Source organism: Camelus bactrianus, chromosome 33, assembly GCF_048773025.1.
Source record: "Camelus bactrianus isolate YW-2024 breed Bactrian camel chromosome 33, ASM4877302v1, whole genome shotgun sequence".
Taxonomy (NCBI): domain Eukaryota; kingdom Metazoa; phylum Chordata; class Mammalia; order Artiodactyla; family Camelidae; genus Camelus; species Camelus bactrianus.
Genome location: NC_133571.1, coordinates 24864899 through 24889492, shown reverse-complemented (window position 1 = coordinate 24889492; position 24594 = coordinate 24864899). Strand labels below are relative to the sequence as shown.

The following is a 24594-nucleotide window of genomic DNA, read 5'->3' as shown; positions in this document are numbered from 1 at the left end:
GGCAGGGAAGCTGTGTTTACAGCACGAGGACCTTGCAAAGAAGAGCGTCCCAGCCCTGGTGCGGGAGCTGGAGGTGTGCGAGGACGCGGCCGTGCGCAGCAACGTGGTCATTGTCCTATGCGACCTGTGCATCCGGTACACAGTCATGGTGGACAAGTACATCCCCAACATCTCCATGTGCCTCAAGGACCCGGATGCCTTCGTCCGAAAGCAGACGCTCCTCCTGCTCACCAACCTCCTGCAGGTGCGTGTGCAATCACCCTGCCATCCCTCCACCGCTTCTGGGGTCTTCATGGAGCATTCGAGCAGCGTGGGGGTTGGGCTGTTGTAGAGGCCAAAATCATCAGCCTCACCTGTGGTTTAAAATACCACTCTTCTGAGGTTCTGCACAGACTCATAAGGAGGTCGTGACGTCCTGAGGCGCCTGGGGGTGTTGGTTCAGAGGGCCTGCCAAGCAGCGCGCGCTCCACCACAGACGAGCCCCGGGCGGAGGAGAGCGCCCGCAGACGAGTAGTTTTCCTTCCAGTCCCCGAGCCGTCGGCATCCCCAGACACCACTTCTTTATAAAACATGGACCCTCGCACTTGCCCAGCCTTCCCACAGCCCTGCTCCGAGGGCCCAGGAGACGTGTCCGCTGGGACCGCGCTCGGAGTCAGAGGGCCCTGCGGGAGTGTGTGTGCAGCCCTGCATGAGGGGAAAGACTCTGACCTTTGAAAAGAAGGCATTTGAGTTGTGTGTGTGTTCTGGTGTGTCCTGTACCCTCAGTGTTCACACAGTGTGCCAGGGGCTCTGGCTCATCTTCGGATGGCAGAGGGGTCGGGGGTCCTGCCTGCACCCTCCCTCATCAGCCCTCAGGGTGGTGGTGTGAGCACGGGCAGCCCGGGAAGCCGCAGGCTTTCTGCTGAGACTCACCATGTGCGTGCTTCTCTCCGCAGGAGGACTTCGTGAAGTGGAAGGGCTCCCTGTTCTTCCGGTTTGTCAGCACGCTGACAGACCCGCACCCCGACATCGCCAGGTGAGCCTCCCTCACCCGGGCAGCGAGTGGTTGGCCTACTTCCCGGTGCATGTAGATCTCTTTTTTTGAAGTTGGTTTAGAGTTGGGTTATTTAGATTTAATGAGCTTTTGTCAGTGGCCAGAAAACTAGGAGATTTTTAAAGTAGAAAGCTTTATTTTGCAAATAAGTTTAAGAACAAAAACGAAAAGGCTTTGTCCAGATCGACCATTGATGGGTGTCCATGTGGACACATTCACCAATTGTGTGCTCTTCCGACAGAGCCGAGGAGCGCGGTGGGGCCACCAGCCGTAAGAGCAGCCGGTCAATGCTGACCTCCAGGCCAGGAGAGTATTAGTTTTAGTAGGAGTTCAGACTTTCTTCTAAGTGTAGAAACTGTGAGGAAGAAATTCTGGGAGTTAAGACAGCATCGCTCAGTAAGAGTATGCTGTTTACATGGCCCTGGGAAGTGGTGATTCCTGAGAACTAGAAGGGAAGTGGTCGCCTTGCCACTTGTTAATTCCTGTCCTTCCATAACTTTCTTAAAAGATTTGTTTTCAAGGGGTCGAGAAGTGATCTCACAGAATTTGCTAACCTTGATTATGTTGTATGAGGGATTCTTTTCAAAGCAAGATTGCAGTTGGGAAATTGCCAATTGAGCGCCACGGAAAAGCTAGCACAGTTGGGAGGAGGTGGTCATAGATTTCACTCACTATAAATAGCAGATTAAATAATGGGTCCCTCTGGTTCCAAATATAGTCACCCATGGTTTACTCTGAGTTCCGTGGAAGAGGCTCTGCTTGATCTCCTGTGGGTATAATTTTCCAAGGAGGAACATATTCCATAATAAACAGGTAGAAGGTTAACATTCTAATTAATACGTCTGGAGTCAGAGCGGAAAGCCCAGGCTGTTACTTTTTCTTTTTCTTTGTTTGTACAATTGGGAGGGGGTGGAGGTAGCTGCTCAGTGCCCTCGACGGCCATGGCGGGGGAAGAGGACGTGCTCGGAGGGCTCTCAGACGGGGGCCCAGGAGGGAGGAGGGCTACTTAACCTGCGTCTCCATGTTGTCCCCACTGTGACCAGCTCCTGCCGTGTGTGTTAGGAAGAGCCTTGATCAGTATGTAAAATGCACGCAGGACCTGTTACACAGGTGATGAGAGCATGGATCAGAAAGAAATTAGGACCAAGAGGCTTAAGTAAGATTTTCATTGCCTCTTAGAGCATTTTATTACATCCCCCTTAAATCTTTGCATTTTATCTCTGCGTGCTGGGTTTGTCTGAACTGTGGTAAAAGCGTGGACTAGGATTCTCAGCTTTGAAAAGCTGATGAGTACCTTTGGTAACTGTAGTTTAAATTAATTCGTTCCCATGTTTTTTGACCAAAGGTCAGGCCTATCTGCTTACTTTAAATGCACTGATTTTTCCATGTGCATCTGCTAGTGCAGGGCTTCTGGAGAGACTGCAGTGGCAGAGCCCTTTGAGCTTACTTCTGGTGAAGGTGGATTTCCTGACGATTCTGGCATGAGCAGAATTGCATGACATTTTATACTGGTCATGTAAACACAAAACTAGGGCCTCCAGAATCATCTGACCTGTGTTCCCTAGGTGGCGTCCGTTTAGCACCATAGTCGTGGTCGCTGGGGGGCAGGGAGGCTGTTGCAGGGTTGCTGGGCAAGTGCTGCAGAATGTGCGAGAAGGCAGGACCCAGAGAGGTTCAGGCAAGGCTGATGGAGTGATGGGCCATGGAGATAGGAAAGGGAGTGAAGACAGAAATCCAGAGGGCTCTGTGCAGAGCGGCTTGGGGTGAGGAGTGAGAACACTGGCAGGGTGGGCAGGCGGGTTGTCTGACCTCAGAAGCGGGGTTGCAGGTGTCCTGATGAAGTCGGGAGAACAAGAAGCTGTGTGGACATTGAAGGTGCGCTGAGAGAGGGCCGCTGTGACAAGTACCGCTTTCTGGGCAGCTTGTGAATGACGGTGTCACTGAGATGAGGGCCACGTGCTAGGATTCTGGGGATGCCCCTTCTGGGGAGCAGACCTCCGGGGCTTTGTCTATAAGCCGCTCACCCCGTTCGTGAGAGCCCTGCCCTCCTGACCCAAGCCCCTCCCAGAGGCCACCTCCTGAAACAGCCTCCTTGGGGGTTTCCAACATAGGATTGGGGGGGTGAGGACAGGAACACTCAGACTGTCGCCGAGGTGGTAGGATCTGGAATGGGGAAGGCAGGAAGCAGTTCCCAAGCAGTCGGGCGGTGGAGAGTCAGAGGAGGGGCTAGGTCTCGTTGCCGCATGTGGAGTCCATGTGGAGTCGCGGCGTCTCAGGCAGCAGCCAGCCCTCCCTCCCCCGGCCACCTTTCTCATCAGACCACTTTTGGGAACGTGTTTGTATGGCATGTGTGACATCTGTCTACCTACTAGAAAAGGGCTTCCCCGGGGGGCCCTGGGACTCTGTTCTGTTTACTGTTCTATCCCCAGCGTCTAAAAGAGTTGCAACAGGAGACACTGTGGATATTTGTGAAAGGAATGAATGGAGGTGGTCCTCGTGCTGCCCTGACTAACTGTGGGATTTGAGAGGCTGTGCAGGAAGTGCATCCTCGAGGACAGAGAGGAGGGCAGAGCGGGAAGCAGCCACACCGCCTTGTGTTGGGCCCTCTGGGTCCCTCTGCAGCCTGGTCCCCACAGCCCCTGCCTCCACAGAGGGTCCCCATCCTACGGACTCGGACTAACCCGCTCTTGGGCTTAGTCCCAGCCCTTGAAAGAGTTCAGAGTTCAAGTCAGGGTGGGAGGCCAGGGTTCACTTCTAGGTGGTCATGGCCGTCGGGGTTGGGTGGGGGTGTCCCAGCCCATTGGGTTTTGCAAGGAGAGCTGATGAGACCTGGTCTCGCAGGGCAGGGTGTGCCACGGAGCCACTGTCTGCTGGGTGCGCTCCGTCTTGCAGGGTTGTGGAGTGATGGAGAGGCGGCCTGCAAGCGGCTTGGGGTCCCTGCCTGTCCCCTCCACAGCCTTGGCGAGTTCTGCCTGGCCCACCTGCTGCTGAAGAGGAGCCCCACCACGTTCTTCCAGCACTTCATCGAGTGCATCTTCCACTTCAGCAGCTACGAGAAGCATGAGAAGTACAACAGGTTCCCACAGTCCGAGAGGTGGGCGCCGCCGGGGGGGGGGGGCATGGGGCGGGGGGGAAAGGCCATTCAGAGAGGTGGGCGCAGCCAGGACATGGGGTGGAAGGGCCACTCAGCCCCGTGCCCAGGCTGTGCTGAGGCCCCTGTGCTGCCCTAGAGAGAAGCAGCTGTTTTCGCTGAAGGGGAAGACGAACAAGGAGAAACGAATGAAGATCTACAGGTTCCTCCTGGAGCACTTCACGGATGAGCAGCGGTTCAACATGACCTCCAAGCTCTGCCTCGGCATCTTGGGTAGGCTGGCTGCCTGCTGCTTGTCCCAGCTCTGCAGCGAGGGGCCCCGGGGAGCCGAGCCACGCAGACCCCGACGGCCACGGCTCCTCACCTGCCCCCTGCTCCCCTCAGCGTGCTTCGCCGATGGCACCCTGCCCCTGGACATGGAGGCCAACGAGCTGCTCTCGGACACGTTTGAGGTGCTCAGCTCCAAGGAGATCAAGCTGTTGGCGATGAGGTCGAAACCAGATAAGGACCTCCTCTCGGAGGAGGATGACCTGGCCCTGGCAAACGCGGTCATGCAGGAGGCACAGAAGAAGCTTATCTCCCAGGTGAGGGTGCCGTTCCCTCATTGGGCCTGCCCACCCCCGGCGCACCCCTTGGCCCCCAGCCCTGGCATCTGCCGAGGCCCCTGCTGCACTCCCACTGGTGGCTGGAACACTCCCCTGGGGGTGACTGTCCCCACCTGTGCTCGTGGCTCCAGCTTCTCTGGGGAGCCTGGACCTGTCCACTTCCACCCACCAGGTTGGGCCGCAGGCATCTCAGACCCAGTGCCTCGTCTCTCCTTCCTCCCACCTGTCTCCTTCATGGCTCCCACTGTCTCCACTGTGGAGAAGGGCACCTTTATCACCAGGTTGTCCAACAGGGAGCCCAGAGTCTGGCCAGCCGGGCACTTTTGTGCTTGGCCGGGGAGTGTGAAGACTAGGGCTTGAATGGCAGCTCGGTACCTTGTCCTCCCCAGGCCCAAGTTCTTGTACAGAGCCTGGATGGCTCATTTGCATTGTCCACCTGAGCCCTGAGGGCTTTGGAGGCCACATCCAGTATGTCCCCAGTCCATTCCATTCACGTTATGAGTCCCCACGGTTCCACACTCCTCTAACCTGTGCCATTGCAGGCTCCACTTCCTCTCTGACTCGAGCTGGCCCCACCTTGCTGCCGAGCAGCCTTTCTTTGGTGTAGATTTGATCCTTTTATTCCCCTGCTTAAAACAGAGCAGAGACTGGAGGGAGGGGCACAGGGGCCTGCAGGCTGTCATCTCTCTCGATTGTGGGGTCGGTCCTTCAGCACATACTTCTGCCCGAACTCGAGGACTGTCCACCTACTATGGATGAATTTCATGTACTTAAGTTACGCTCATAACACGTTTAATAAGGTTGGTGCTGCCTGTCATCTCCTGAATAAAGTCCTGATTCCTCCTTAGGGCACACAGAAGTCTCATGTCCCCTCCCCCTGCCAGGTGACTTTGGGCCTCTGGGGAGGACGTGCCTCTGCCCGCCGCTGAGTCTGTCTGTGCTGCGCTCTCCCACCCTGCCCTCTCTTGCTGCCACCTGATTCCTGCACATTCTGCGTGCCACCTTTTCAAAGATGCTTCCCTGACATTCACGCCATCTGCCCCTTCTTTTCTAGGCCCCTTCAAGCCCCCAACACCCTGCCACTTGTCACATGGGGCCATGTGGTGTAACACACAGTCTGCTCTGGAAGGAACTTGAAGGCCAGAATTCTCAGCCTCATTTCTGTAGTCCCAGAGTTTAGCCTTGTGTCTGGTGCAGAGGTGTTTGATATTTGTTGAATGAATGCCTCTAAGGCACTTTGTGAGCTTATCCCTATAGTTGGCATCTGCTCAGACTCATATTTATTAAATTCTTTATTTCTTTACTTTTTGCCCTCCTGTTTCAAGAACTCTGATAAGACTTTTTAGAAATGAGTGATTTACAAGTAAGGAGTACATACCAGTGACTCTAAACGAGGAGAACAGGTTCAGATCCAGCACGGTGCTCCTGCACGTGTGGGCTGCTGTAATGTGTTAGTTTAATTCTAAGAGTTACTGCAGATACCTGTGATGAGTAATCATCCTTGGGGAAGACTATGCAGGCTTGGCCCAGTCCGATGCTGTATAAACACATAGCCCTTTTCTGAATGTGTGTAGAGTTACAGAGAGAGAAGGAACCAGCTCCGTGCTCGGCCCTTCCTCCGTCGCCCCTCCACCCGTGGGATCTTGGCCGTCTCCCTGGGTAGCAGAACTGAGCTCACATTCAGTCCAAGGGCGGACGTTGAGTGGAGGGGCTCAGTGTGGAGCCAGGGGTCTGAGGGGGTTCGTTGGAGGCTTGGAGCTTTACTTATACCACTGACCCCTGAACAGTGCCACCCCCGTCTTCCCTCGCAGTCGAAAATCTCTGTAACTTTACAATCAGCCCTCGTATCTGATAAACCAACCACAGATCTTCAGACAAGCAGGTGTTGGTTGAAAAGCTCTGCCTGTGAGTGGAGCTGCGTAGTTCCAGCAGGTGTTCAAGGGTCAGCTGCATTTCTCGTTCCTTCTTGTTTGGCCCCCTCCTGCTTTGCAGCGCCCCCGAGCATTCCGAGGCAGTGCTTTCGGTCTTCCCAACGGAGGTGGTGGCCCATCCCACCCCCCCCAGTCGTATCAGAAATGAGAAGTAAACGTGCATCGTGTGCACGGCCGGCTGTGCAGGAGCCAGGCCGAGGGAGAGCCTTGGTCTTTCAGGCTTTGTGCACCTCAGATAGCCTCCGTGTTACTGCAGGTCCAGAAGAGGAATTTCATAGAAAATATTATTCCGATCATCATCTCCCTGAAGACTGTGCTCGAGAAGAACAAGATGCCAGCCCTGCGGGAGCTCATGAACTACCTCAGGGTAAGGGTGAGCTTGGGCTGCTGGTGGGCCCCCACCTCCCACAGTCCTGAAGGGGGTCTGTCCAAGCTCAGAGCTGCACCCTGGCCGGCCTCTGGCTGTGGGAGGAGCCGTCCTGCCTGCCTTCTCGGGCAGTGGGGTCTGTGTCCTTGCTGCTGGTCAGCTTCAGCCTTGAAGGGTCTCCGCTGCGGCCAAGAACAGAGCCTGGTCCTTTGTCACCCTGCAGGGGGACACTGCTCAGGGTTTCCTTCCAGACGCTGGCCTCCAGTGCTCTCTCTGATTACCAGTCGGGAGGTGCTGTTCAGAGGGAGTCATGGGCCTAGGGGTCCTGACCCCCAGTCTACACAGCAGGGCGTGCATACGCGCACACAGCGTGGACTACGTGAGGCCACGGGCCTTTCCACGGAGTCTTTCAGTCCAACAGGAGCACAGTAGGTTTTTCCTTTTCTGTGTTGACCCTCTGCTGTTTGCTTCCTCAAAAAATGCTAGGAATCCTTTTTTTCCAAAAAGGGCTGTGGAATTACAATGAGTATGATTTTTCAAACATCTTTATCCTGCAGACGTGAAGGTGGGAAGTTGGGCTGACTGTGGAGAAAGCGAGAACTCCCGGTCACTCCTGGTTTTATTGCTCTGATAAACCTCAGAAAGGGATAAAAGAGCTGAACTCCTAGGGGACTCTCTGAACGTTTGAGGAAAGCGAGTCCCCGTTTCTGAGCGCACCCCGAGCATGGCTTGGGGACTGTGTGGACCCGCAATTCTCTCCTCCAACTGGGAGCCCCCATGGGGCTCTCCTCCCCTCACGGGGGCTCCCCTCGTGACTGGGGCCACGGTAGTGCTTTCTCCCAGCATGTGACAGAAAATGGTTCTTTCTCGGAGCAGAGAGTCCCTTGCAGCTGTCCTCAAGACCCGAGAGTGTTCCCGCACAACGTGATGACAGGTCTTCTGTCTTGTGTTCAGAGGAGGATGCACAGATGGCTTCGGGCCAGAGCTGCGTCCTCTGAGAAGCCAGTGTAGACAGCAAGCTGCTGCCAGACTGCACTGCCCCTTAGCGACCCCCAGCCAGGGCCATGCTGGAGTCCCCTGTCCACCTGCCTCTGACCTGGCTTCCTCAGGGGCCTGCCTCTGATGCTGCAGGATCCCTTGAGCCGACTGATGGTGACCCAGAGCCAAGCCAGACCACTCAGACACACCACCCAGCTGCCAGGGCAGGGCTGTGCCTGTTACAAGGGCTGCTTTAGGCTGAAATGGTGATTCCATGTCCTCCCCCTGGGAATCTGGGAGGTAATAGGCAGAGATGGGAAGCTTCCAGGTTAGACCTGTCCGCTGACATCCCGCATCAGGCCCAGCTGCTTGTGTGGTTGGAACAGGGGCAGCGGTGTTGACCTGTCAGCTGACGGAGTCGGTGTGGCCTGCTCTCAGCACAGCAGTCTTACTGCTCCTGCTACTCGTCACGTTCTGTTCCTTCAGGGAAACATGCACGGATGCCCCCGGTCTGTTTCAGGAGGTGATGCAGGACTACCGGGATGAAGTCAAGGACTTCTTTGCGCTGGACAAGCAGCTGGCGTCAGAGCTCGAGTACGACATGAAGAGGCACCGGGAGCAGCTGGCCCAGGAGCAGGAGCAGGCGCTGGCCCGGCGGCCCAGCATGGGCGCCCAGGGGGCGCAGGCCGTGCAGGTGGGTGAGCGCCCGCCCCGTGCCCTGCTGTCCCTTCCCCAGTGTTTCCCAAAACCCACCTGTGAGTGCGGCCGGCTGAGTTAGGCCTTTGGGCGGCCATGTGTCCATGTGACACTGTCACAGAGGGCCTCCCCTGGGAAGGTCATTGTGTCCCAGTCAGGGAAATGTGGGAGGGTCCAGACGGCAAGTGGGCAGGTCCTCACGCCCTGATGACAGAGAACCAGGTCTGCCCCCCGGGCCACGCTCGGGATGAGTGTGAAATGAGGTAGTTGTGGGCCTGCTCGGAGTGTAAAGACTGCAGGTTTTTAAGTGTTAGGAAGTGCGTAGCCTTTCTTTTCCTCCTGGGACAGGTCGTACCGAGTTTGGAAATAGGGCCGGCAGGAGCTGGCAAAGATGGCGCCTCACTCGCTCCCGGCAGCCCACCCCCCGCCCCCGGGCCACCAGAGAGGCTAATGCACAGAGCCAGGTGTGCGGGCCGAGGCTGTGAGGGGCGCGTCGTCCGCGTGTCATCAGGGGGCTGGAGGGAGGGCAAGGGCGCATCTCACTTTTGCATTGTGTCCCCGCGGCTGCAGGCCTGTGTCACTGAGCACCATCGCCGTCCTCAATTCCGTCAGGAGGGCCGTGGAGTTGAGTGGCCAGCCTCGCAGCCGGAGTGCAGGGCTGCTGCCCTCCTCCGTGCGTCCCAGGAGCCCAGGCGAGCCCAGCAACCAAGGTGAGTCCCCTCCCTCACCCAGAAAGGGTTTCTGTTTGCTCGTCTTTAAAACAAGGGACTTGGTCTGGGGAACAAACAGTCCTGTCGACAGTGGAGAGTGTATGTGGTTTCACTGTGAAGCTGGGGCCTTCCTGTACACAGTTTGTTCCCGCTTCCCACAGTCCCTGGTCACGGCCTCCCTGGGCCTGGGGGACGTCTGTCTCCGTTCACACGTGCTCATCACTGGCCCGAGCTTGGAAGCAGAGGCATTTTTCAACCTTTTGAGATAAACAGCCTGAAACATACAGTCTTGTACGTGTGTGATTCTGAGGGTTAATTCCCGCGAGTATTTTGGTCGTTCACACCATCCTCTCCAGTTCCCTCCATGTGACCCTCCAGTCATGGCCACGCGGGCCCCCTTGCCCTCCTAGAGGCACAGGTTCATAATTTTCCTTCTTTGCTAGCTCTGGAGACTGACGGTTTTCATCTTAACGTCCACTTCTTCGCATCTGAGAGAGAAGGGTTGACGTCCCTCACGTTTACCTTGTATGTGTGTCTTTCTGAACCACCTCTTCGCACGAACACCTTATTTGGGATATTAAGTTTACCGTGTATCTTACAAGTGTGTCTTCTCATTGGGATGTTTTTCTCCGGTGCCGTTTAGGTTTTTGGAGAGGTAACACTCTTGCTTTTCCGTAGCGTCCTCCCAGGGCCTGGAGCAAGAGTCCAGTGGAGCCATTGACCGCGTCACTAACCGGGCCATCAGCACTCCTGAGCGTGAGTACCCCTGTGGCGGGACTGGTGTGCTGGGTCACAGCTGACCCCTTCTGTCGCCAGTGCGTCCCCACCGGGCAGTGGCTCTCCTGAGGCCGGCAGTGGAGGGCACCCGGTCTGGCTGCTCCTAGGCCGCCGTGAGCACTACGCTGACGTTGCGCGGCTGACCGCCAGCTTCTTCCAGATGCCTTTACCCTGGACGTGCGGTTAAACTCCCCTCACCCTGCGTGCGAGGTGTCCTGCTTGGCAGGCGAGGGGCTGCAGCTCAGACCCTGATTACCATCCTTGGGCGGTGCTGTTCCAGCCAACCTCGGGTCACTAGCTGGGCCTGCACCCACCTCGTGGGATCATGTGTTGGCACTCGCCACTCATATGTCATTTCGGAGCCGACTGAGCGTGTGGAGGGCTCCACTGCCAGCCGTGCGGAGGGCCTGTCTTCTGTCTCCCACTGGGAGGTTTCTCTGATGTCCTGTCCGGCTGCCTGCCCCCTCGCTCCGCAGCCCAGCCATGTGCGGTCCTCCCCACGTCCTGTCCCCTCCGACCCTGAAGACTGGACGCACTGCACCTCCAAGTACCTCATTGTCCATTCTGCTTTGGTTCTCCACCGTGTCCGCCGGGCCTGCGGCCAGAGCACAGGGGTCAGGTGGATGGCAGAGCTGGGCGTGAGCTCGGCTTCTCCAGCTCCAGCCCCTGCTGTCCCGGTGCCAGTCGGGTGTCTTCCCCAGGCGCGCCGGGCCCCAACTTGGTGGTTCTGGTACCTGCAATCACTTGGAATATTTGCCAGTCACAGATGATTTTCATCTCTGTCCTCCTTTTAAGGAAGATTACCTACCTTCCTCCCAGATGACAACCAAATTGTGATAGCTTTTGTCACGAAAAGCAGTGGTAACTTTGGGTTCCTGTGTGCTGAGCAGGTATAATGTCACAGTTGTAGAAAGTCAGCTGCTTTCAAGCAGAAAAGTGTTGTGTCTGCTCTGTGCTCCTATACGGGTCCCAGATGCTGCAGGAGCGGGGAGACCACATCGCCCTGTGGTTCTGCTCGTCCGCTACGCCCCAGCAGTCCTGGCAGCCCGGGCCCCTCTCGGGAAGCCTGAAAGCTTCATGGCTGCTGCTACTGGGATACACTGAACATAGGACTCTCAGGTGTCCCAGGTCAACAGCCTCTTCTTCCTCGAGTGTAGGATTCGTGGGGGTCTCTCCTGGCAGGTCCCTGTCAGGATGTAAGTCGGCAGCAGAGCACGCGGTCCCACCCTGTGGGGCTGGAGACTTCCGCCTTGACGGGGCTCCCACCTCCCAGGAGGAGCACGCAGAGCCCAGGGACTAGGAGGCCCTGCTGCGGCCTGTTAAGGGCTCCCAGTGCTGCAGTAGTGTTGCGCTGACAGAGACCAGCCGCGGCCGGGAAGGGCCCCTCTGCCCCTGGGGTGACCAGAACCACGAGCGTGCCCCCTGAGCACATGGGCGTGACGTCTCGGCAGGGGCGGTGACAGCTGTGCACGCACGGGGCGTCAGCACCCTGTGCTCAGGGCCCCGGGCAGGAGGGCTGTGGGCGGGCAGACCGGCTGCAGGGGGGCGACGACCACGTTAAGGCCGGGCCTCTGAGCGCGGAGCCCTCAAGAGGCACAAGCAGATCGTCAGACAAGCCTGCCGCTGGGGGCGGGGGTCCCAGCTGCTGAAGCACAGCCCTTGTGAGGTTTCAGCACCAGCCTGGCACAAGGACTGGGTTGAGGATTCCATGTAAATGGTTTCATTTAAACCCAGCAACTCCCCGAGAGAGGGAGGTGTTTTCCTTTTTAGAGAGAAAGAAACTTGAGTAGTTCTCAGAATAGTTCCTGCACCTGCTAAGCTGCAGAGCCAGCACCGGTCCAGTTGCCTAGTGAACTGGAGGGCTAAGCCCAGGTGGGCAGTGAGGTGGGGGACAGCAGTGACTGCACAGAAGGAAGGACCTGCCAGTACTTGAGGAGCTGCAGGAGAGGAGGAGGGGGCAGGGGTCTCGGGAGGACGGGCAGTCAGAGCATTGGGGGGGGGGTGGGGACAGGGTCTTCAACAAGCAAGGGCCGCCTGGTGGGGCCGCTGCGTTGGACGGGCCCAGACCCCCCCGCCCAGCGCTCCGTTAACTATGCATCTCCCTCCACCAGGAACTATCCAGAATGTCACGTTTGGAGCAGGACTCAGCTACATAGGCTCACCCCGGACACCGTGCCCTGCCAGAGGCAAGTCCCCGCCCGTCAGACACACCAGCTGCAGTCCCATTGTTCTCCCAGGAAGTCTGAGTTTGTCTGACTCTCTTTCAGAGAAAATGGATGCCCAGAGTCACGGAGACGACATCCTGTGTCTGTCGCTGCCCGACAAGCCGTAAGTTGGCCAGACCCCCTGCCTAGCCGCGTCCCTGTCGGGGTGTCCTGGCCCGTGGTGACTAGCCTGCTCCTCCCCAGGCCCCCGCAGCCCCCGCAGTGGAATGTGACGTCTCCCGCCAGAGGCAGGGACAGCACCGCCCCCAGCAGGAGGTCGCTCCGGAAGACCCCCCTGCAAACAGCCAACTGACTGCACGTCCCTCAGCTGGACGCTGCTGCTGCATCTGCCAGGGCTCTCCCTGTGGTGCCAGCACAGCCCGCTTGTCCGCCTGGGCAGCTGGCCAGTCCTGTACCTTCCTCCTTGTGAAATGTGGGGTTCAAAACTGTAAAATACCAGAGAAAGTCTTTAGCTATTTAACACTGTAACTTTTCTCCATTTGAAAGTATCGAGTCTGTTCCGATGAGCTACACCCCGGTCCCCACAGAGCCCAGCATGCCCGCTCTCCTTCACTCATCAGGCTTCTGTAGCTGGTTTGAATTCCTGATAGTACATGGTTTCCCAAATTTAATATCAAAACTGTATTATTTTTTCTATTATTTATAAATTACAAACTTTTAGGAAAGTGTGCAGCTGCCTGAAATGAATAAAGGTTAAGTGTAAGCATGGCCTTCAAGTAACCAGTAGACTCTGCTTTTAGCACAGGGCTTTTCTTGGTAGTCATTTGACACAGAGTTTTACTAAAACTGAAAATCTTCCCTGGTAGGAAAAAGGGACTCAACCTGGTTTTAAGGTGCAGCTCGTCTGCCCCCTGCCTTTGCCCCTCGCAGCAGGACGTCCTGCTGCCTGAGAAGAAACCCCAGCTTGCTCACCAGAGCAGCAGTAACGCGGACTTGCGCTCGGTCCGCGAAGGGCTGTCCTCATGGGGGAGTGGCTTGCTTCCTTGTTGACACTGTTAGGTCGGTAACCATCAAACACTTGTTTTGTCCAAGAATGACCAGAAGGAAATGCGGTTGGTTCGTTTTCCCAGAAGCAGAAGCGCAGGGTTGCTGTTGCTAGTCCTGCACAGGTGCTGGTGGGCGGGAGTGAGGGTGCTGAGCCCTGGAGCCCAGGTCCCAAGTGTGCGCTGTTGGTGGGGGGGCAGTCGCAGGGCTGCCTGAGCAGACCCCCACCTCCGTCCGCTCCCTCCAGGCCTGGGGCTGTGCTGACAAGACGCTGATGAGGAGAGAAAGGAGGCGGCCAAGATGGTTTTTAGAAGCTTTTATAAATGAGGTTTAAAAATACCAACGTACAGGCGTGTTAGTCATCACAAGTCTGCGTCACTGCGTACAGCTGTCGCCACACAAAGGCCACGCAGCCCAGCGTGGCCTCGCGCCTCCAGCGGCGGTTCCATCTTTTTCGTCCACGCGTTTATGAGACAGGCAGCAACTTCCCAGACCCCACTCTCCTCTCTCAGACCCAGGTCATGTGGCTACGGAGGTGGTTTTAGGGTGTCAAGGCTTCCCCATCACTGTAACAACCAGGATGGGGGCGCTACCCCCCCACCAAGAGGAGGCAAGGGTGGAGGGACAGCCTGATGTCTATGCTGTCGAGACACGAAGGCCGAGGAAGAAGGCGCCCCCAGCACTGTGAAGGGCTGTTCACGCCTCTGCTAACACCCATGGCAAAGGTTCACACAGCTCAAAAGAGAAAGGTCAACGTAAATCTCAAGTATTCAATTTTTAAAAAGTATAAAAAATTAAGACACTGAGAGTTTAATCCCAGGACGACTACGTTCTACATAAAAACCCTCCTTCAGCACACAGTGGGCGGGGTGCAGCCCTCTGAGAAGGTCCCTGCTCCACAGGGCCCCCCCAGCCTGAGTGTGTGTCAGGGAGCCAGGCCTTGGCACCTGCGGGGTGGGCCACCGTGTCTCGGGCGGGTGAGAACTTTACTCACGGTCAGGAAGGGCCTGACTCGGGCACTGGTGTCCGCACCACTGCCTAGGGCGGCAGGGAGGCGGGTGGTCTGCGTGCCGTCCTCCCCGCAGAGGGACAGTGGGTTCACTGTCTTTACTCAGATTTGATTCCCAAACTGCCTCTGGCTCCAGTCTCAGAAACCACACAAGTGAGCAAAGTGAATTTAGCGCCAGACAGGCTGCTTTGTTTCACAGAGAACTCTGTCCGGGGGCCCAGGCTGGGGCCGCACAGAGGACCCCCCTCTCCAAGCCCCTTGGCACTGTCCTGGGTTGAACCATGTGGCACAGGAACAGCCCCCTTACAGCTGGTCCACAGGCCAGGCCACTGTCGGGGTCAGAGGTGGGCAGGGCTGGCCTCAGTCAGGACCCAGTGTCCTGTTTGCCCCAACCCTGCCCATCCAGCATGGTTTGCACGCAGGTGTAAGGGTTTCAGCAGAGGTGGTTTGAGCAATGTGAGGAAGAGGCAGCTCCAAGCCACCCCGGGAGCCCCCCGTCCCTCCGCGGAGACGCGGGCAGGGTGGGCACCGCCCAGCTGGGCCTTTCAGAGCTTCTCTAAGCAGCAGTGCCTGACGCACAGACGGCGTGAGTTTTCCTGGGGAAATGCTAGCATGTACGTGGCGAAAGGAAAGGTGCAGCAGGCCTCCCTGAGAAGACTGCTCGGGTTAAAGTACTCTGAATTACTGGTGTTTTCCAATTCAGCGTGAGGAGCGGGGGCCTCCTACCTGAAGTAGAACTTCTTAAAGAAAAATAGGTTATTTAACATTGTATGACAACATATTTACAGTTTAAATAGAAACTTTCTTTTCAGTAATCAAAATACATCTTTAGCAAAAATTTAGAATGTAAAATTTGTAAAAATAAACACCCATAGAAAAGCAGGACGTCGCATCAGTACCATTTCAGGTTCAGCCCAAGACGGAGGCTTTCTTTTGATGCTGGAGCCCTCCTCACAGGAGCGGGTCCCACAGGTGAGAGCTCCCCTTCCTGACCAGCTGCTGTCAGAGATTCCCCAAGGGGCACAGGACGTGGCCACAGCACAGCCCCCGGAGGACACGGCCTGGCAGCACTGTCTCCCAGAAGCGCCTTCCAGACACACTGGTTCAGCCACCGCTGAGCCCCCGGTGCTGCCCCGACGACCATGGGAGGGCAGGTCACCTGGCCTCTCCGGCCCACAGCGCCTGCCTGCCCCCGGTGGGAGTTGTCCTTTGCTCGGGGTGACTGTGCCCATCTCGAGGAAAACTTTTATTTGTGTGGCTTGTTAAAAAGTAAGGAAGGAGTAGCGGTCAACTTTGGCCAAAACAAAAAGCTTTTGCGCGAGTGTCTTGCCCTGTACGGTGCCCTCCCCAGGGCTGCTCCCAGCTCAGGTCCCCGCTGGTGGCGGCCATCTAGATGACGAACGAGGACTTGTGTCTGAAGTCGCCCTGCAAGGCCAACACCAAGTTCGAGGGCAGCCCCCAGCCACGGGAGCCAGGACCCTCGCACCACTTCCCAAAGAGGCACCCTCGTCACAACAGGAAGTGCAGCGTCGTCCGCACGGGCGCAGCCACCAGGGCCGGCTGGCTGAGCGCCCTGCCCGCTTCATCCAGGCCAAAGGGCCAGGCAGCGGTCTGGACCGCAGCTGAGGTCTCTTCCTACTGACCGTGGGGTGTTGGGGGTGGCTGTTTTCCCCGCTGGGGACACTGACCACTAGGGGTCCTCTGGGAGGTCTGCCCTGTCCCTCACCCTACCTCCTCGTCCGTCCTGATGTAGTTCACTCCATCCGGCCTCCCTGGGTTCTTGTAGCTGAAACAGGAGGAGCGGAGTGAGACCGACGGGTCACAGAAGCGCTGCCTCCAGCTCCGCTTTGTCCCGCTAGGTGGGCTCACCTGTCCCCGTCCTGCTTGTTGATGAAGTAGCCGCGTCTGTATGCACAGCAGATCCCCGCCGTGATCAGGGCCAGGACGGCCAGGACCACCAGGACCCCCCCGATGATTCCGCCGATGTTCAGGTCATCTGGAGAGGAGGGGGTGACTCACATGTTCAGGTTCCTGCAGACATGCTGACCGCTGCCCTGTCCCTCGTGCCCACCCAGCCAAGAGGGCCGCGTGGGAGCCCTCGGCCCTTTCCCAGCCGTGCATGCGCACGCACGCACGCATGCACACACACAGGCTGTCACGCCCACATGCTGCACCAGAGGGGCGCGGGACTACCCTTTAACAGCCCTTTGGGCACATCCTGAGAACGTCGTAAACTGAGGAAATGGTTCACCATTAACACAAAATTAGGAGCCAGAGTCCTATGGAAGGAAAACCCCTAAGTCTGTAGGGCCCCTTTGCTGCGGGTTAGTTTGTGATCATCCAGCTTCAAGCAGCAGTGAGGCGAGAACGCAGCCTGGCCCATGGAGGCCCCGGCCGTTCCCTTCCTGCAAACAGGAAGGTGGGGGGTCGACAAAAGCCAACTGACTTGGAGAGTGACGCTCCCCCCTCTAGCCCGGCACTCTCAAGTGTGAGTGCACATCTACTTAAAAGTCCTTTGAGGTTCTAACTGTGATGTCAGTTCACACGCTCACCCCCGGAGGGCTGAGAGGTCTGGAGCAAAGCCAGGAATCTTCCTCCTGCCCGAGAGCAGATCCCAGTCTGACAGCCGAGGGTTCCTGTCTGCTGATTTCCTGGAGTCTGCCCTCGACCTCCCCTTTGGAGCCGACCCCTAAGAGGAAGAGTTCCCGGACAGAGCGGAAGTACTGGGGCCAAAGCTCAGGGTTTCGGCTCAGCACAAAATGGCCACAGGTGACTGGAGGCCTTACACGGCCTTTGGTTTTGATAATTCTGCCAATTACCAAAGAAAAGTTAGGCTTCGCCGTGTTCTGACACCAGAAGACTCTGGGAAATCTATTCTGAGGAAGGGATGCACCACAGGGCCCCGCCTAGGATAGGAGCCACTGAGCTGCTCCCCGGACATCCACATCCTCCCGCTGAGGGATGGGGCGGGCCTGTCTCCAGGGGAAGCTGACCGCGAGGAGTCTACACCGTGAGGCGTCCACACGTGAGTCCCAGGGGGACCCCATGCTCGGCCGCAGAGAGACTCACAGACTTCCATCTCCTGCTCCTCACAGCGCGCTGAGCCCGCATCGTTGGACGCGATGCAGTAGTACCGGCCCGAGTCCTCCTTGTGGACGGCGCTGAAGACCTGGGGGCGGGCCACAGGTGAGGCTTCGGCAGGGACCCCCACCATTGAGGCAGCGAAGCAGCAGCCAACACGAGAGGCCAAGCTTCCCGGTCATGGACACGCAGGGAAAGGGGCTCCGTGACCATGACCTCTGCCCACCCTCCAGGGCAGTGGTCACACACCCTCCCTACCCGGGACTCGTCCGGGGCCATCTCAGTGTCTCCAGAAGGGCTTTTACAGCCAGTGTTCCCAACGTCCCAGAGTCTGGCCCCACCACACCATCCTGCTGGCTCTCATCCTTAGCCTCTTCCACCCACCACACAGCCACCCCCCCCCCACCTCAGGACCCTTCTGTTGGGAAGAGGGGGCAGCAGCTCCTCCTGCAGCATCTCCCACGTCCCGGGTTTGTGGGGTTTGTGGCTTAGCCTGGACCGACTCCCAAGAACCGCTGTCCCCACAGGACTCCCCCTCCCGGGGTCTCACCAGTGTGCCAGTCTCTGCGTCAAAGAGGAAGGAGGAATTCCGAAAGCGGGGGTTGGCCCTGGAGTCCGTGGGCAGTGGCACGTCATCACGGTACCAGCTGTAGCGTGGCCGTGGGGACCCCTCACCCTCCTGGCAGGTCAGCGTGGCTGCCTTGCCTGCAGGTACAGCCCTGGGCACCCGGCACACGGGGGACACTGGCTTCACTGCAAAGGGACACCGGGCAGGCTCTTCTCACCTTGGCCCGTGGCGCAGCAGGGTCTGCATGACCGCCAGGTCACCCCTGCCCCCCCAACCTGGTCCCACAGCCTGTGACCACCACCCCCCACCTTTCCAACACTGCCTCTTCCTCCGGCCGGCACAGGGAGGTGCCAGAAGCCCAGCTTCCCTCCTCACCTTCCACCCAACTCAACCCAACTCTGCACCTCCCGGGGGCTCTAGAAGGAGAGAAGGTAGGATCTGCGTTGGGAACCTTCCCTCCCGGGCAGGTGCCCCACCTTGCACCGTCAGCTCGATGACAATCTCGTCAATCTCCTTGCGGTCATCCCGAGCGACCACCTCACAGCGATAAAGAGCTGAGTCCGTCCGGGTCACGTTCCAGATCTTCAGGGAGGTCTTGCCCAGCAGCTCCGCGCGGCCCGCCAAGTCTCCTGTGGGAGAAGAGACAGGGCACAGGGGGCCTGTGAGGAGATGCTGGATGTTCAAAGGACGAGGTTCCCGAGGCCAGCCCTGGGCCTTTCACACTGGCCTCTGTCCCCGTGCCTGGAAAAGGGGTGCACTCCGAGGTCACCACACGCTGGGCGGGTCCCAGGGGTCCGGGGGACTCAGTACATGTGTCTCTGTGGTTAAAGCCTGGGCTTCACTTCCTTCTCACCATTCCCAGCAAGGGTTCCCCATTAGGAGAGAAAAAAAATCAAACAACATGAAAAGACAAGCCGCTTCCCACGAGCGGCGCTGGGACCGCTGGGCATCGCGTGCAGGGGAACAACACTGGACCCGCCCTCACCACACACAACAAACCTACTGCAAGCCTGAGACTGCAGGACCCACAGGAGGAAACAGACATAAGTCATCGTGACCTCGGGCTGGACCAGGGTTTCTTAGGCACAACCCCACAAGCACAAACACACACAGAAAGTTAGACTGGCCTTCACTGTACTTCCAAAAAACTGTAAAACTTTTTTCCTCAAAGGACACAAGCAAGTGAGAAGACAGTCCGCTGGTGCGAGAGGGTGTCTGACCTGGAAGGACTGACGCACAGAATACAGGAAGAAATAGATAACCTCACTAAATACAAAAAAGGGTTTGGATATACATTTCTCCACAAAGATGCACAAATGCCCAAAAGCACACGCAAAGATGCTCAAGGTCCTCAGTTCTTGGGGAAATGCAGACCCAAACCGCAGTGCGGAACCATGACACCCTGGCGGACGGCTGGAGCGGAGTGAGGGGCGCTGACAGAGCTGGTGAGCTGTGGGGACACACTGCCCGCCGCTGGTGCAGCCACGGTGGGAAGCACCATCCACGCAACACCACGTGGCCCGGCAAACGCATCCTGGTCCTTTACCCCTAAGAAGTGAGAACTTACGTCCACGCAAGAGCCTGCACAGTGTCTACGAACAACATTACGGATGCCAGCCAAAAAGCAGAGACAGGCCGAGCGTACATCCGTTGGTGAACTGGATAAAAAGTGTGGCTTCCTCATCGGAACGTCGCTCGTTCATGTTGAGAGAATAAAGTGCAGACTTGCTGCGACGAGGCGGAACCCTGTGCACGACGTGCCCCGCGGGGCTGAGGACTGTGTGGCCCGCTGACGCCAGGGGCCAGGACAGGCAAACCACAGACCAGGAGGCGGGCAGGGGGTGTGTTTTTGCGGGGGCGGAGATGTGCTGGCAGTTCCCCATCTTTGCTGAGTGTTACCACCACCAAGTATGCGGCTTCACGCTGTTGGAATTACTGTATCTCGACTTACACTTTTTTAAAGCATAAAAAGCCACGGTAGCTCTTTCAAAGAAGCATGAAGAGCCTGAACAGTGACAGACGAGGGAGGACTTGGGAAAAGACGACACGATAGAAACCAGTCATTACTAACGCTGCCAGCTGGTGAGAGTGGGGCGCGCCACAACGCGAGAGCAACCACGTGCTTCTGACGGGAGGCCGAGCGGCCCCTCTTCTGAGGGAAGGCTGGTCCCCCGCCGTCGCAAGTCGGGCAGAACCCACCACAGAGGAGACGGCCCAGGAGCCCCCGGCTGTGGCGGGCACAGCCCTGGGCTCAGAGGGGACCCCGGGCTTCCGGGCTTCTCCGGGGCCTCGTGTGCTGTGTGCTAAACACGCCCCTCTCCCGGAGAAAAGCCAGGTGCTGAGTCCCCAGAAGCAGAGCTCAGGAAGAACACCCCCCACCTGGGTCAGGGCGGATCAGGAACAGCCTGATTAAGCTGCCAGAGAAATCAGACTGGTTTTCCGAGAATCACATTTCCAACACTCCATGAAGAAGTGGGGGTACTGGTGGGGAAGTGAAACCATGCTGAAGGGCCACTGACCCTGATGCTGTCAGGGACCCGAAGAGGAAAGGCCACCCGTTCCCCGAACCCTCCACTGTCAGCTCTCCTGCTTCCACAGCTCAGGCTGCCTCCCTCTCATCCCCTCCCTCCCTCCTGGGTTCCACCCCCCAAGCAGCGGGCAGGCCTCTCGGCCCCTCGGCCCCTTGGAAGCATGAAGGTGCCCATGTCACTTCCCTCTTAACGCCTTTCAAGAACACTGTCCACCCTTGCCTGGTGCTGCCGGCTTCACATCCAGCCTCCTGTGGTTGCCCACCCCCCGGCCTCCCACAAAGCCCGGCCTCCCCGCCTCCACCCTCCGCCAGCTGTGCTGGAGGACCCGCAGTCTCTCCGAGCAGCTGCCTTTGCCTCCACATCTTTCTGCCTGGCGTCCTCCCCGCCCACACCGCCTGGCCTGGCTAACGAGCCTTCCTCCACATCTCCGCCTGGACACCACCTCTGGGAAGCCTCCCCGACTGCCGTCCTGGCCCTGCCACCTCCGACCTTGCACAACAGGAGATGCGCAGTGAACACTGCTGTCCCTGCTGCCCCACACAGTCCCCGACAGGCTCACTCAACTTACGACACGGAGACGTCCTGCGAGTGTTCCCTCCAACACCTCAGAAAGACGCAGCAGGCGGACTGACCCGACTGGTGACGCGACATGTTCTGATGCGGGGGCGGGGCAGGGAGGTTCAGGACACTATTCTCTACTTTTGTATATTTTAAAAGCAAAACAAAACAAAACCCCTGGCCTGGAAGCAGGTCTGGTCAGGGGCCAGTCTCAGGCCCAGTGCCTGTGGGCCTTTTATATGAGGACAGGAACGAGGGGTCATACCCTGAATTTTGTTGTCAAAGTACACATATGTGGTTTGTGCGTCTTGAATTTTCTTCCACTCGATCCTGGGGTCGCTCGTCTGTGAATCCGTAATGATACAAGACAGCTCCACGCCTGACGAGAAAGGAAAGATTCTCAGGGCACACGCAGCAATTTTAGGTCCACTTGTCCACCCAGACTCGCAAGCTGTGTCTAGGTTTAGACAGGTCCAAGAGACATTAAGAAAAGATTCATTTTACCCAGAAAAACAATAAAAGATGATTAGCAAAGACTTCTCCTGAAGAAAGTACACGTTCCCCTTCATACTCTGCTTACACATAAGAGCTGTCTTGGTGAGAACACAAACCCGGGCAGGAAGCAGGCTTTAGCCAACGGGAGGCCTGCAGTCAGTGCGTCACTGACACGTGCGTGTGGGAGACAGTTGAGGAGCCTCCCCCGAGTCTCTTGGGGATGATACACACGTGTGTGTTTGCCCTGTATCAGCCGCAAAACCGCCAAGGGTCCCTTAGGTGGGGCCCATTCCCCTAAAGTCTCCCTTGTACTTACTTTCAAATTCCTGTACCACTGGGTTTCGGTTGCTGGATTTCAGGTTCACAGCCCCGAGCAAGCAGCCTGAAGGAAAAAAGAGAAGCGAAATCAGAGACCATGCAACTCCACAACAGCAGACAACCTGCAGACTTTGTAGGCGCAGTAGCTAGCCACGGGCAGTGGGAGACGTCGTGTTCCCAAGTCCCTGCGACACACACCTGACCGCTTTCCCTGGGGCTGCGCTGCCCTGGGAGGGGCCACGAGGGCGAGATGGGTCCTCAGGGAGCGAGTGCTCCCTTACCTTCTTAGTCCCAGAACAAAACCCCTGGAGCTTTGAAAGCTTCTCCTCTAAGAATTTACCTCTTTACAAAGGATTATGAGAATATCATGAAGTTATACACCAACAAACTGGACAACCTCGAAGAAATGGATAAATTCAAGACTCACACAACCTTCTAAGACTGAATCTGAATGGACTGATCACTAGGAAAGAGATCAAAACAGTCATCAAAAACCTCCCCCAAAACACATGTCCAGGACCAGATGACTTCACAGGTGAATTCTACCAAACACTCAAAGAAGGTTTAATACCAGTCCTTCTCAAATTATGTCCAAAACTGAAGAGAAGGAAATGCTTCCTAACTCATTTTTCAAGACAAACATTGCCCTGATACCAAAACCAGACAAAGATAACACAAAAAAGAAAACTATAGGCCAATATTCCTGACGAACATAGATGCAAAACTCAACAAAATGTTAGCAAACTGAATACTGCAATGTATTAACAAGATCACACACCATGAACAAGTGGGATTAATCCCAGGCATGCAAGGATGGTTCAACATCCACAGATCAGTGTGACGCAGCACGTCAACAAAGTGAGGGTAAAAACCATTCATGACCATCTTAACAGATGCAGGAAAAGCATTTCACAAGATTTAACACCCAAGTATGAGAAAACTTTCAAAAAAGTGGGTATAGAAGGAACCCCAGCATTATAAAACCATAAAGACAGACTCACAGCTAACATCATACTCAACAGGGAAACACTAAAAGCTGTCCCTCTAGAATCAAGAACTAGACAGGGGTGCCCACTCTCACCACTCCTAACATAGTGCTGGAAGTCCAAGTCTAGCGATTAAGCAAGAAAAGAGAGAATCCAAACTGGAAAGGAAGAAGGAAAATGGCCACCACTTGTGGATGACATGATCTTACACACAGAAGACCCTCAAGACTCCGCCAAAAACTATTATAATAAATGAGTTAAGCCAAGTTGCAGGGTGCAAAACCAACACACAGAAACCTGTCGTGTTTCTATACATTAATAATGAGCTAGCAGAAAGAGAAATTAAGAAAGCAATCCCATTTATAACCACGACAAACTATAACAGCCCGTAGACACAGAGCAGTGGTACCAGAGTGGAAGGGGTGGGTGGCAGTGGGCAGGGGGTCAGCGATGCAGTGACCATGGAAACGACTTCTGAGGGTGGGCTCGCCGCAGGGTACACAGGAGGAGAAATATAATGCTGTACACATGAAACATACAATGTTATAAATCAATGTTACCACAATAAAATTTTTTACATTTTTTTCACTTTCTTAGAGTCACAGTTAACCCTTTGTCATCCATCTCCCAGACCCACAGTCACTCCTGGTCACTCCTGCGTCTTCCTGGCACCTTCCCCTGCAGGGCAGCGCCAGCACTCTCAGGATCAGTTATCAACCAGCTAGAGACCACCTCGCTGTGTCAGCCAGGTACCCAACCCCGTGAGTCCCATCCATTAAAAAGTTTCCACTCGTCTTTGGTAAAATGAAAAAAGCAGTAACATGAGGACCTTCCCGAAGCTAAGTTCAGTGAAGCTACCGAGGAAATCAAGATATGCCGCCTGTATGGTGGTCCCTCTCACAACCAGCACCTAGCTCCTCACGTGTTCAGATGAGTTAGTTATTTTACTGTTTTATACCGTATCTTTAGGCCTTTGATCTATTTTAATTTTTTGTAAAGACCCAACTTAATTATTTAGGATGTGTATAACCAGTTTTTCTAGCACCATTTGTTGAAAAGACGGTGCTTTCTCTATTCAGTGGTCTTGGCACTCTTGTTGAAAATTACTGACCATACACACAAGCGTCTATCTCAGGGCTCTCTTCTGCTCCACTGGGCCCTGTCTGTCTCGATGCCAGCACCAGCCTGTTTTGATTACTACAGTTTCATAGACGTTTCATAATCAAGTGTGAGTCCTCCTCTTTTGTTCTTTTTCAAGATGACTCTGGCTATTCAGGGTCCCTTGAAATTCCACATAGACTTTTAGGGTGGGATTTTCTATTTCTGAAAAAGACACTGTGGGGATTTTGATAGAGAATGTCTTGAATCTGTAGATGGCTTTGGGGAGGGCTAACATTAGGTTTTCTAATCCATAAACAGGGGGTGTCTTCCATTTACTTGTATCTTCTTTAATTTCTTTCAGCAATGGATTATAGTTTTTAGTGTACAAGTCTTTTACCTCCTTGATTAAATTTATTCCTATGTATTTCGATGCAATTGTAAATGGAATTTCTTAATTTCTTTTTCTGATTGTTCTTTGTTAGTGCAAAGAAATGCAACTGATTTTTGTTATGTTGGTTTTGTTTTCTGTTTTCCTGTTACTAGCTCTAAT

The 24594-nt window shown here is 56.0% G+C and overlaps 2 protein-coding genes across 6 annotated transcripts in view; one reads left to right on the top strand and one right to left on the bottom strand.

Moving 5' to 3' along the window:
* The window catches only part of NCAPD3 (non-SMC condensin II complex subunit D3), a 67200-nt gene that overhangs the window by 38259 nt on the left and 4347 nt on the right, over positions 1 to 24594 (top strand). Inside the window, exons 23-35 of one of the 5 annotated variants that reach the window (XM_074357054.1) lie at positions 6 to 244; positions 936 to 1015; positions 3990 to 4127; positions 4264 to 4397; positions 4509 to 4708; positions 6917 to 7027; positions 8526 to 8699; positions 9050 to 9165; positions 9272 to 9411; positions 10090 to 10167; positions 12300 to 12374; positions 12456 to 12516; positions 12597 to 13129. In XM_074357054.1, coding sequence (XP_074213155.1) covers positions 6 to 244; positions 936 to 1015; positions 3990 to 4127; positions 4264 to 4397; positions 4509 to 4708; positions 6917 to 7027; positions 8526 to 8699; positions 9050 to 9165; positions 9272 to 9411; positions 10090 to 10167; positions 12300 to 12374; positions 12456 to 12516; positions 12597 to 12705 — 1655 coding nt within the window. In that variant the 3' untranslated portion in view covers positions 12706 to 13129. Of the gene's footprint in view, positions 1 to 5; positions 245 to 935; positions 1016 to 3989; positions 4128 to 4263; positions 4398 to 4508; positions 4709 to 6916; positions 7028 to 8525; positions 9166 to 9271; positions 9412 to 10089; positions 10168 to 12299; positions 12517 to 12596; positions 13130 to 24594 lie in introns of those variants that run through there. The other 4 variants (XM_074357053.1, XM_074357052.1, XM_074357055.1 and 1 more) reach the window with 4 other exon arrangements.
* JAM3 (junctional adhesion molecule 3) overlaps positions 13699 to 24594 on the bottom strand; it is a 39125-nt gene continuing 28229 nt past the window's right edge. The window contains exons 2-9 of the mRNA XM_074357057.1: positions 21956 to 22021; positions 21410 to 21523; positions 18532 to 18684; positions 18038 to 18240; positions 17476 to 17575; positions 16276 to 16402; positions 16138 to 16192; positions 13699 to 15831 (exon numbers count right to left, since the gene is read on the bottom strand). Of these exons, the coding sequence (XP_074213158.1) occupies positions 15796 to 15831; positions 16138 to 16192; positions 16276 to 16402; positions 17476 to 17575; positions 18038 to 18240; positions 18532 to 18684; positions 21410 to 21523; positions 21956 to 22021 (854 nt within the window). The 3' untranslated portion in view covers positions 13699 to 15795. The remainder of the gene's footprint in view (positions 15832 to 16137; positions 16193 to 16275; positions 16403 to 17475; positions 17576 to 18037; positions 18241 to 18531; positions 18685 to 21409; positions 21524 to 21955; positions 22022 to 24594) is intronic.